The sequence below is a fragment of the Pipra filicauda genome, unplaced genomic scaffold, assembly GCF_003945595.2.
Source record: "Pipra filicauda isolate LSUMZ 115617 unplaced genomic scaffold, ASM394559v2 scaffold30_size5312502_pilon, whole genome shotgun sequence".
Taxonomy (NCBI): Eukaryota; Metazoa; Chordata; class Aves; order Passeriformes; family Pipridae; genus Pipra; species Pipra filicauda.
In genome coordinates this window covers 1,991,512-2,004,827 of record NW_024104432.1, presented here as the reverse complement: position 1 = coordinate 2,004,827, position 13,316 = coordinate 1,991,512, and the positions used below count along the sequence as shown (strand labels likewise).

The 13,316-nt window shown below is 36.5% G+C and overlaps 1 protein-coding gene across 10 annotated transcripts in view; it reads left to right on the top strand.

The window, feature by feature from the left end:
* The window catches only part of GRIA4 (glutamate ionotropic receptor AMPA type subunit 4), a 221,067-nt gene that overhangs the window by 174,721 nt on the left and 33,030 nt on the right, over positions 1-13,316 (top strand). For all 10 annotated transcript variants that reach the window (XM_027748373.2, XM_027748374.2, XM_039383436.1 and 7 more), the window contains exon 13: positions 3,454-3,701. In XM_027748373.2, the coding sequence (XP_027604174.1) occupies positions 3,454-3,701 (248 nt within the window). The remainder of the gene's footprint in view (positions 1-3,453; positions 3,702-13,316) is intronic.

Genomic DNA, 13,316 nt, shown 5'->3' with positions numbered 1-13,316 from the left:
ATATTCACCTATGTTTAACCCATAGATTCTTCTTTAGTTCTTTTTGTGGAAATTTATTTAATTCTGGACATTCCAGTTTCAGTCCATCGTAAATTGAGGTGGTAACCACAGTATATGAGTACAAATAACACTTTCAACTAGAGTGAAGCTGTGGTAATACTTAAAAACATGATGCTGATGACCAGGCAGATTTATGTAACTGGATTTATTAACTTGTTGCATTTTCAAGAGTATCCGGTGCTTGCAATTTGTTTTAGGTGATGATGCAAAAATTAATTCCCAAAGAAATAGTGAAGAATGAAGGAATGGAGTTGTTTTCTTAAGAGTTTCAGAACAGTTGCACAAACCATTGTTTTGAAGTAGTGAGGTCAGGTATTTTGATGCAGAAACAATATTGGTCACAAAAATTTCATTATTCTTTTAAATCATCCTGTAAACACAGAAACTTTTTTGTTTTGAATCAATATGCAAGTTCCCTTCTTAAGGAGAAGACACGGTAATGAAGTAACAATGTCTGTAAGGACAGCCTTTTCTCTTCAATCTTAAAAGGTTAAGGGAAAAAAAAAGAAAATCAATGCTCCTCTTAATTTTTTCCTTTCTTTCAAAATACAGAGGGAAACATTAAAAGTAACTGCAAATACTAAATATTATTGCATATGCAAAATTTGCAGCTTTATCAAGATTTGAACTGTGTTGATCTTTTTTTTTTTTAAATGGTGCAGTTGAGGCCCTCTTATCAAATGATTTTTAATTTCTATCACAGTATAGCAATTCTTAATGATATTGTATGTGGTATTTTTAAAAATACTTCTCACAAAACAGGGGCAAAGATAAAATATCAACAGACAATATTTGCATAAACATTGTTCACACAATACATAAATTAAGACCTAGCCTGAAACAATAGCACAAGAAGACTTATGTGCCAAGTCTAAAATTTTATGGTTTTGGAAGCAATCATCTTCATTTTTTGGTATTAGAATCATGTGTCAGTGGTGATTATCTGGCTGAAGATGAACCTTCAGAATGTTTTCTCATCATTTGGTGATTTCTGATCAAAATGTCAGAACTCTGAACACCTATTCAGTCTGCTTTGATCTAGACTGAAAACAGAAAAAGGAAAATCATTTTAAAGCCAACATAAAGAAAAAGACAACTTTGACACTGTTAGCTATTTACTCTTATTTTCTGGTTTAGATGCAATGAGAGTTGTATTTTTCAAGCAGCTTGCTCAAGAGGGAAAGTAGTCAGTTTTAGCAATCTTACTTAGCAAAGCCCAAAATGAAAATTGTACCAGCTTGGCTGACTGCAGGGGAAAGCTGCCATATTTCCTCATAAGATAATAAGAAATATTTGTTGGTTCACTCTTCAATTTTCACTCTGAGTTGACATGTAGAAATTGAATGTTAACAAATGAAATTTTGGGAAAGGAAAATGTTCTTGCTTAGATAAGTTTCTTCCTTAGAAAAGATACTTTGTTACACTTTCCATATTTTTTCTCTTTTGATAGGTAAAGGAAATTAGATCCTAAAAAAAAAAATTCAAATATTTCAATGCAACCTTTTTCAAATTATTTAGGATATTGTTTCCTCTTACTAATCATACCCTGTTTTATGTGCTGCATGACTTTAGTTTTAAATGAAAGTGACTATTATATGTTTACTTTATAAAGAATTCAATGTAAGGGATGTTAAGATGCAAGAAATGTTTGGAAGTGAAGGCAGACAAAGGCAAGAAAATATTCTTAAAATTATGACTGATTCATTACTGCTCTCTTCCATTTTTTCTTTCTGTAAGTTTAAATCAATGAAATTACATCAGTGTAAAAAAAGAATACATTGGTGGCTTAGTTTATGCTTTCCTTCCAGCCACTATTATGTAAATGAAAAGTAGCTGTGACTAAAGTGGAAAGAAATGGTGACAAAGCAGGATATGATTATGGACATGCACAGCTGTTGTTGATTTAAATTTTATTATATTTGACAGAAAGATAAAATTATGCATATAGACAAACTAAAAAAAGCAAGGAAAATTTATGATGTTCTGCTATATGGTATTCTTATTGAACATTTCTGGTTAAATGCCACTCCTTTTCAAGACAAACTTATGTTCTTAGCGAATTATTTTCTAAGCAACAGTGCAATCATTCACTAATTGGTAAAAAGAAATGCTTCAGAGAAATTATTCTCACCTATACAAAGGCTCAGTTCCAGGCTTTTTAAAGCCATTGTCAATTCAAATAATATCTAGATTACAGGATTTGGGATTTGTTTAAGTATTCTAGGGCCCTTTGTTTTGAGGCTTTATAATAATGGATATTTTCGTGGAGTGCTCACGCAGTGTGGGAACAAGCTCATAGACCGAATCTTGCTTAGCTAGAAACTCCCGTTGACTCAAATAAAAGCTGATTTGAGCACTAGGTTAAAAAGTACTTCTTGCAGCGTGCATAAGAGAAGACAAGTGCCATCTGTTATTATAAAAACACTGTGTAGTGTTTAGCTGACACACTTCTGGTTTGCATGTATATATTCCTATTGCTGGAGGAAGCAAAGGAGTTGTTGGGTGAATCTAATGAGCATGGGAAACTTCTCAGTTTTTTCTGACAGCATTTCCTTCATTTCTTTCCATGTAAATTTTTATTTGTTTTTATTTTTTATTAATAACTTTTTTTTCCTGAGTATTCACCTGTAGTTACACCATGCATTGCCAGACAGGAAAATTTCCAACTAATGCACTCTAAGCCACGAATTCTTGCTCATTCTTTGAGCAAGTGCATTTTTTACTCAGTTACTGGCTACATCAGAGTGTTTAAAATAAATCCACTGATACTGCATTTCTAAAATCATACCAAATTATTTAAGATAAATGCTTAGGGCATTCCACTGCCTTTAATAGCATATTTGGTCCAATTTGCTGTTTCCATCTTTTATTGTGAACTATGTCTTCAAATATTGTGTAGCCTTTCTGAATGTAAATTGAATGAATTCTGAACTCTGAATTACGAAAGCAGAAATCCTACTTAAACTATTTCAGATTTGATGGTGAAAGAAATGCTTGAAGATTCAGCTCAGTATTTATGGGGATATTATTTTACTGTTTCTCTTTACCATACAGGCTTATTGTGGATATCTATTTCATATGTAATGCCCTAAAACACAGTTTACAATACTTTGACTGTGTGAACTGCCTTTATCTAACAGTAAATTCATCTTTGCAGGTTTTTTTGACTGCTAGAGGCTAGCTGAACTTAAAAATAATATCTCACATTATAGTATTGATACTGTTATTTCTTGTTTCTTTTAAAATAAGAATGGAATTAAAATAAAATCCTTGTCCAAGATTTCCCCAACCTTTGTTGTCTGAAAAATTAAGTATGATTGATTTTATTTGAGCAGTGCCGTTCTGACATGTTACAACATTCTTTTGTTCTAACTTCTTTTTGATTTTCTCCAGAGATCAAAAATAGCAGTGTATGAAAAGATGTGGACCTACATGAAATCAGCTGAGCCATCAGTGTTCACTAGGACTACTGCCGAGGGAGTAGCTCGTGTCCGCAAATCCAAGGGCAAGTTTGCCTTCCTGCTGGAGTCCACCATGAATGAATACATTGAGCAACGAAAGCCGTGTGACACCATGAAAGTGGGAGGAAATCTGGATTCGAAAGGCTATGGCGTAGCCACACCGAAGGGTTCTCCATTAAGGTGGGTGGAATAGTATAACAATATAAAATGTGTTGTTATAGTATTCCACCTTCCCTGATGTCCCTGATATAGCTCTTTTTGTTTTGTGTGTGAACATGGTATGTTATTTTTCTTTTCTTCCATTTCATTTTTTTTTTTGATCAACAAAGGTAACCATTTCTAATTGCAATATGGATTTAGCAGCTCTAGTTGGCATATCTTTCAAGGCCATATAAAAACCAAACTGGTTGAACACTAGCTACTTGAAGTCAGCCTCGATAAAATTAACATCAGTTATTCTATTTCATCCGCTTTTTTCACCAAATTCAACCCTTTATAGCAGTATTATGCCTACATTATCTGCATCAGTATCTGCATCAATAATATGCCTACATTTTGTGTTTTGTTTATTGATCTGGGCTGCTAATTTCTGAGTAAGAAGCTGCTTGTAACATCTTTTTTTTCAAATGTCCTCACTTGGAGGCAATTAGTCCTTCATTAAAGTAACTTCATTAAAGCACTTTTTGTTAAAGCACCTTCTTATTTAGAAAAACAAAGTTTGTGTTTCTAGCATTATGCATTTCAGTACTGCCTTCAAACTCACCAGTATTTTCTTTATCATGGTATCAGATGCATTCAGTCGAGTAGGAGAGGTTTTGATTCAGAGATAGAATATCATTTGCTTTTCATTCAGATCGTTGGGAGACACAAGTCAAGGTACTAGCTCTGTGTTAAAATTGGCAGTGTTTACCACTCTGATGTCTTTAAGGCAAACTAAACTTGCCTTTTTCCTCTAGTAGATTTGCCCATTTTCTTCAGATCAAAAGAATGACTAGCAAATCAAGGGAGTGTGGCCTGTGGAGTCTGACAGTGCATGTGGGTGGGGGAAAGGGAATGGCCTGCTGAAGCAGTCAGCACCCGACTTCTCACATTTGTGCTCATGATAAGGGATTACAATGTGAAATAGATTCACAAAGGGGAGGAATTAGGTTTAAGGGAGGAGTTGCAAATACAGATGGAGCCCTAGTTCTGGAGGAAATAACTAAGGAGGTATCTGTCTACATCTGTGACTGCAGAGGAGACATCATCACCACTATGCAGATAACTCACTCGTAACTCATCAGTTTGACTTGCACACAACACCACAAACCTCAATAGCTGTAACTGTATTACAGGATTGGTAATAGGAGTATCATCAGAATCATTTACATCCACAACAAAAGAAGATTTGTATGTGCAGGGAAAATCAGGCCAGTTATTTCAGTGATTGAATATGAATTTTTGGTCCTTAACATTCAGTACACCTTAGATTTCAAAACTGCCGTCTTCACTGCTGAATGAAGTAGTAAGAGAACATAAGAAGGTGAGAGAGGGAAGATGACAACAGTAAAATATTAATTATATAGAAAAGCATGTCCAGAACTCATGGAGTTGTTGAAGGTAGAAGGCAGCAATAATACGAGAGGCTGACCTATTATCTGGGTATATTTTCAAAGCACTTGTGTTTTTTATTTTATAGTTCTGATAGATTGCTATCTCCTTCTCAGTGTTTCGGACAACATAAGAGTGGTAGGCAGCACTGCAGTTTAGTGGAGCTACTTTCCCGTAGTAAGGAAATGCCCATTGCTGACAGTCATGCTTTACTGTGCCAAAGCTAGGGCAGACTTTTTTAGGAGTCACTGTGGCTGCTGTCATATATGTCTTAGCAGTGGGCTGTTTGCTTTAAGCATGCCTTATGGTGTTCTTTAGTCCCTATCCCTTTTTCTGCAGTGTTCAATACCAATGACAAGAGACAGCCTGTTATAATGAGCACTAGTAGCCAGCAGAAGTTGATTTATGTCAGATTTGGGCTTGTTTCAGGTTTGTTCAGTTGGCTAGATAAAAATATCTAGGAGTAATGGAGATGGGGCATAAAGCAGTTAGAAGTAAGAGGACCTAGTAGGACTGTTTAATAAGAACAGAGAGGAAGAGCACAACCGTGATTTTAAGGATCCAGTGTGAAATTCTGGTTCCATCCCATCTAAAGACCAAGCTCCCAAATGTTTCAGTGAGGCCACAGTTCAGTCTAACTCGGAGTCAGCAACTATCATGAGAGTGATGTGATCAAAAGCATGTAATTTTTCTACATCCTGGCTTCAAATGTGGTTCAAAAAGGAGAATAGGGGAAATCCTATGAAAATTCAAAATCCTACCCAATTGAAAATTGGACCAAATCTTCTTTCAAGCTGTCTCGACTGGCTGTCCATGTCCATGCCCATGCCTTTCCTGAGCCTTTCTTTCACATATGCTAAGCTGCTTGTTCTCCTGCTGCACCCCATTCCCTCTCCAGCCCCAGTGACAAACAAGCAGTGATGCTTACCTACTAAAAACATTAAGCAACACACTTAATGTTCTGGATAAACATAGCGAACAAGCAATACCTCACACTTATACCGCCTCTTCCATGTATGTGTATATAGACTAGCACTTGCTGAAGAGGGGAAAAGCTTCCTCCCCCTGTGCTTTTGAACAGAAAAGACCTGTAAATTTTAACTGCATGTTTCAGTATTTTCTGAAATGTTTAAATTTTAGAATATGGTGCTTTTGCTGTTTTGACTGCGTCGCACATGGTACTGTTTCTGTCACTGATCATATGACTTATGTAACTGCTGTCTGTGCAGATAATTGCAAATATTGAACATGCAGTTTTAAATCCATGAAGGGCAGGCTAGCTAAGCTCATTACATAAATTAATCAAAAGACATAATTTGCTATGGGAGTTGTAAATTCTACATTTTATTTAATAATCATAATTTCCTGTTTGAGTTATATGTAGACCACAAATTGCTTGATGTAGTTCACAAATAATTGCAAGTAGCATATAAATGCTAAACATTCATAGTCTATTCTTGGTCTGTTCAGGACTAGGGAAAAGTAACAGTTTTTCCAAATGAATTGTTCATATTGAATTATTCATTAAACTGTTTGAACACCTATTTCATTAGAAGTATTTTAGTCTTAGTCCGCCTCCTACTTACAAAGATAATAAATTAGGAGTTTTTTCCCTGAAAATGTAGTAACAGCTGAATAAAACTCATGTGAGTTGAGAACCAGACCATGTATTTTCACAGATCTAACTGACAGAAAGTGGGATGATTCTTTCTGTAGCATAGGATTAGCGATGGTTCCTGCCATCACATCACCGATTTCATGTTCATTACGAAACACATACCCATTACTTCGCTCATACAGATGAAATCCACCTGTCAGAGCGATCCAGGGACTGGTCTCTCTGTTGCTCATGACTGTACACATGAGCAGGGTCGTGGATTTTAATTTGAAACTCTTCCTTATTGGCTTCCATGCTACACTCCTGCAGTGTTCAACCAGTACCTATTGGCTAATTGAAATGATTTATTCTCAGTGCTGGTGCAGTATTAGGATTCATGCATATCACTGGATGGAGGAGAATGGGAAATGCCTGATGTGCGTTTCTTTTGTGCCCACCGGGCAGTACCACCTCACACATCATGTGTGTCTCCTTCTTTCCTTCCTTTTCAGTGATATTCATTTCTATATCTTGTAAAAGACTGATGTGTTTGAGAAGGAATTTGTGATTGAGGGCAAAGGCTCTCATCACAAAAAAGACTGAGTTTCTTTCATGGCAGTACCCAACTGTTCTTACTGTTTCCTCCTCTTGAAACGGTAGGTATCCTTCCAAAGCTACTGTGTAGCATTCGGTGTGAATTAATGAGTTTTTTCATCAAAGGTGGTGTTTTCAAAGGTGGTTAAGAGAGTGCTACTTGTCTGCTTAGCAAGACCTGCTTTTTTAAATGTGTTGTTTATTAGAAGATGTTCTTGTGGCCAGACTTCTGGCCATTGTGGATCAACCCTGGGTCATCTACCTTGACAGTTGCAGTAATCTGTGTTTCTAGAGAGCGACACCTGGAGATCTTGTACTACACAAATCCTGTGCCTTGCATGCCTCTGCTTTTCTGTGTTAGATATGTAGGCATCATAAACAAGTTTGAATAGTGAAGAACACGAAAGAGTTCTCCACTCTAAGAGGTAATGAGAAAGGAATTAATGGCAATGTTGTCTTAAAGGTACACTAAAAACTTTTTCAACTTTTTGTACCTTGAAGCTGTTTGATGTAAAGGTGAATGACAGGTTGGGCTAAAAACTGAGGAGTTGTCTTTTATTCTGTTACTGTTTTTACATTTGGCTGCTCTGTCCTGCAGCCAACAGTATGCAGCATGGATGAGTGAAACCTGCACAGGTCATAAGTGTCTAGTGAGACACTTTGAGCCCAGACAGATGAGAGTGGCAGGACTAGATCTAGACAAATAATAAAAAACCTGTTGTGAATAGATGCGTCAACGTATTTTAGAAATTGGTGATGTTTGTTCACCAACCTCATGAAATCCAGAGCTCTATTAAATTCCTTCTATTGGAACTACACTTAATGTTTTTATATATATGAATCTGGGGTTCTATATTCCATTCAAGTCTCTATTCCTTCTATGTAGTAAAGGGATAACTCCAGTTTGACTTTAGGAGGAATTTTTTATGTTTTGAAAAGGGAAGCAAAAAGGTCCACATGGTCATATCGGCTGAGTTTTTGCAGTGTGACAACTGGTGACATGAACTGACTCTACGCTGCCTGAGGTGCTTGTTCTTTATACATTCTTTACTGTGTTTAACATAAGGTGAGCAATGTGGGCAGTGCATCAGTGAAGCAGGTGTCGCAGATATAACTTTCTGATCATATAACCTCTATAACCTAGCATCTCTATCTCAGTGGCTTCATCTAGTCCTTTTTTTCCTGAGGTAAATCTCAGGAAAATTTCCGTTCTTTCATTGCTTCATTTTAATGTGGTACTACAGCTGGCAATGTTACTTTTGCTTTTCACAGATATATCCAGTATGGTTCCTTAGAAGTGTAGAGTCAAAAGAAAACTTATTTCAGTAATGCATGCTCATTCATACAAAATTTTGGCAGATCTTACCTAGGATGGGATATTCCTTTTTTTGTTTGTTTGTTTGGAAGTTATATTCCCTATTCTTTTTTTCTCTGATCTGAAACAAGCTTGGGGAAATAACAATAAATCTGATAGTATAGTTTCTTCCAATGGGACAGTGAAACTTTTTATCAAGTGTTGTCCTTGATGTTTTTGGAGACCAGAATATAAGGAGTTTATTGTGGAAGGAATTCCCAGATCATCATTCACTGACAAATCTGTTTATTGTGAATTTAATATATTATTCTCAGATATACCCCAGTTCTCATTTTGCCCTGAATTTTTAGATCAGTGAGCTGGTAATTCACACCAAGCTCTGCAGGAAAACAGAATCATGACACAGTAGTCATCTATAAGGATAGATAAAAATGTTTCCCCCAAAACTTCTTGCATGCTCTGGTCTCTTATGCTTTTTATAAAACTGGATTTGTGTGTACAAAAGAATGGTTATGATATTCACAGATTGCCTCTAAGTAAAACAAAAACTAGGAAAAAATGTTTGAGCTGACCACCCAATTTTTTTAGAGTCAACATTTATTTACTACAGAGGACTTTTTCCACTGTTGTTTTTCAATGGTTTTGTACTGCAGAAATCCATGAATCTTCACAGAAATAGACTTTTCCCATGAGTGAAGCTTCCTTGTACAAGTTACCTTGTATCATAAAGGAAGAATTTCCCTGGACCACCCTTTGGTGTACCCTGTGTTGTTCAGTTTTCAAAGGTCTTCATAGATTTTTTAATTTTTAGCTAATATTGTTGATGTATCTATCCTAGTTTGTTGTGTTTCTATGTATCTGGGCTGCATTCTTCACTCAGTTGTGTGCTCCTGTTTCTAGAAAGGTACAGAAACGGGCAAAGGTAATGTATCCTTAGGTTTTCATGATGAGGTCTGTGGCCTATGTGCTTTTGAGCATTGTTCTGGCAATTCAGAGAAGAATGGGTATTTCCTCTGCTGGTTAGCTGTCCTCTGGTTGGCAACACTGGTGTCCAAAGACCTCCCCAGATCATTCTGAAGACAAGCAACCTTCACAGTGAGGAGAGATGCAGAGGAAGCAGGTTTGATTTTTTCATGTTTCACTTCTCCTGCCAGAATAGCTGGTCTTGCCCTTAATCAGTGTGTTATCCACAGAGGCAATCATTTCAGCAAAGCACCTAGAAGCTACTTATTTATATATGATGTAGAGAAGATATAGAGATAACTGGTGAATAATTGAGGTTTGACAATTGAAATGAGTGATATAAAATTACTGAGTTTGACTTTTACTCTTTTGAAGCAAGGGCCACTGGAGGAGAAAAAAAATCCCTGCATAGTTATGAGGTGGTCTGTTGATCTTTAAAAGAACAGGATTTGAGTCAGCTTACCAAGATTTTACAAGGTCATTTCTTTCTGTGATACAAAATTATTTGAAAACTAGAATGGGATCTGTAACATTTTATACATATGTAAACATTATCCTGTTTGACTGATGGTGTAGATCATACTTTATGATTTTGCATAATATTTTTCCCTTCACTGTAGGCATAACAAGGCTTGAATTACCACCTCATTACCATTCAATGTCAGAGCTTATAGCTGAGATTTTTCTCAAGCAGGTCAGATCCTTCAGAACTTGTTGTGTTTTCTATCAGCTAAAAATAACATTTACTAGCTAAAAAGGCAGAGACAGGGTCGCTGCTTACCAAGGAATATAAAAGTCAGGAGTCAAAAGAAGATCAGTGAAGAGAGAGCCTGATAATGAATGTTAGCAAGTTGTTCTTTTAGCTGAGGCTGGGAGGCATACTTAGTTTCGGTTACGTGGATTATTTCTATCTGAAAACGGAGTATCTATTTTAAAAGTAAAAATAAAACCTTGAGAACAGAGATTAGAATCCAAACTTGCTCTTTTCCCCAGTAATATCTATTGGATTAATTTAATAATTTTCAATCAAGATAAGGGTCTTTCCCGTGGAAAAAAAATGCCTTAGAAAAAGAAGAAAATTTGCTGATGGCTAATGAGATCCATTGCAAGATGTGCAAGCAAATGTATTCAGGTAAAATCTTCTACTTGAAAAAGTTTCACCCTTCCTTGAAATTTTTACATATAGAGGAGGTAAATTGCAGGATTTTTAAGTCACCAAGTTTCAGTGAAGAGCACTGCTGTTGAGATAATTTCTGATATTTGTATCTTTGGAAGAAAACAACCCATTAGTGTCCATGATGCTGCACTCGATGAATTTTCTGTGGCCTGAGGGGAAATAAATCACTATGTCTTTTAAGTACGTCAAAGAGCCATCTCTGACCTGCCTTGCCTCACAGAGCCTATTTCTTCATTGCCACTAGCAGGAAGTTTTCACCCTCAGACTTCAGGGATGATTCATAATTGAAGAAAGCTCTCTGTGGATTGGAGAAAGCAGAAGTCACAGGAATTTGTTCTGCTGCTTCTTCTGTTTTCCTACACTACAAATGACACTAGAAGCAACTGATGGAAGGCAAAGCTCTTCCAAGAAGATCAGCTCCCATTTTGGTCACTCAGTCACATTCTGGTGCCTTTCTGGTAGTATCATCCTGCTCCTTATTCCAGGGAAGGTCCTGGGATTTTAGAACAGTTTTGAAATGAGGTGCTTCTGAGCAGGGGAAAACAGCATTAAACTATTGCATAGAACAACAGTTTTTTATCTAAATATTTCAATGGCAATGGGTATTTTTAAATTAACAGTATAATCAGTATAAAAGGTGAAATTACCATTCTGTTTTTTCAGCTTTACTATGGGCCACTCTGTGGAAGTCAGCACCAGGAAAAGTTGAATAACAGGCTTGTTTTCTACAATCAGAAAGAAATGAAGGCATAAAAAAAAAAAATTACAGTTCTTTTCTTGTTTTTCTGTTTCAGAAATATTTGAATGCAAACAGGATAGGAGCTTCACAATATCAAAACTATCCAAATGAAATTTGTCAGGCTGTTTCTCTGACAAGTAAAAAGAGTCATATGTTTAAGTATAACCAATGAACTTCCCTCAAACTATCAGCGAAAGCCAGAATGTCTCAAAAGTACTGATACCATTGTTGTGCATATGTCTTACTGATTTTCTGGACATTTGCCAACATTTGATAAGCATTAATCCCCAGCATATACCAGTGGGATACAAAAAGGTTGTGGTTGTTTCCAATCTATAGAATCTCTGAGAAACAAACGCCGCTTCTTGGCACTTCACAAATAATTTTCTCCTGCCCTTTTCCCTGCCATTTCCCCAATCCCTTGTAAAGCATCTCAGCAGAGGGCGAGATGCAGCCCTTTATATTATAACAATGGAGCTTGTTATTATTTCTCTGTTTTCTTTTCATTACAACTCTCTGGCTGTTTACGTGTCAATTCCCAGGAAACTGCCCTTTGAAGTTGATGGTGCAGTTCCTGACAAGTAAAAGGCCTATCCCACTAAGATAATAATTGTTCAGGTAAATTGTAGGTAGACTAAAGCAAGGGAGCAGGCCACTGAAAGGCATCTCAGCAACTCATAACAATACCTCCTGTGGAAATGACATTTGGGGAACAAATAGCACCTGAAAAACAGTTTGTAGTAAATCTGTGTGGTAGCTGCAAACTGCCCACTTCCAACTGACAGTAAGTACTAGATGGACTCCAAGAGATGTAAAATGGCCATTTAGTCTTTAGGCAGCCTTGATTCTTGTGAGAAATCCAGAAGTAGGGAGAAAAGTTTTTGTTTTCTTTCTCACACTTTCTTTGAGCTAAGAACAGTATCTCAGACTGGCACACTGTGTGACAGAATAGGCATTATGGACTGAACATCCCAGAATGAAAGATGAAAAGACGTTGACAGCATAAAACAAGATTCGGAAGTTTTAATATATAATTTAAGCTTCTGTGTGTCTTGGCAAAATAACTGTAAAATGCAGCTGTTTCCCATCATCAAAATGTTCTCAAGGTGCTCAGGTTCCAGATAAAAATGGCCATATGTGCGTCTCACTGAACAGTACAAGTTTAAAGTATTGTTTGATAAAATGATGACTTGTGGTCGATCAGTAATTATTCTTCTTAACTGGTCTACTTTGTGTGTGGTAGGAGGTAGAGTCAAAACTAATGCTCTTATTCTCAACTATCCTTAGCTCAAATCTCTGCATTTTTATAATTCAATGTTTTACTCCATTTTCTTCCTGCCTTCCTCTGCTTCTCATTCCAACTAAGTCGCTGAGCGAAAACTTAAACATGAAAAAGGATTTAGCTCCTATTTAACTATATCTTTTACCATTGTTCTATGCTGAACAATGCTGTGTGCTCTTTTGTTGAGTAAGACTCTCTTTTAACAGTTTTTGGCAGGATTGGCAGTTTTCTGTCAAGATTTGGCTACGATTTTCCCTGCAGTTTTTTATAGCCAAAAGTCAACTTTATAAAAGTTATCCAAGCTGACCTGATACAGAGACCTATTTTATTGTTATACTTCAGTTATTTCTTTCTGCTCTAAAAGAACACATAAAAATAATAATCTGCCTCCAGCACTCAAAGACAATAGAGCTTTTTTATTACTTTTTCCCCCACACATGGGCAAAAATAATATGTGCACAGGAAGATCCAGATCCCTTGCATCTTCCATTACTAGCAGCAGCGCTGAATGAGGCCTGCAGGTGAGAGCAGACCTAAC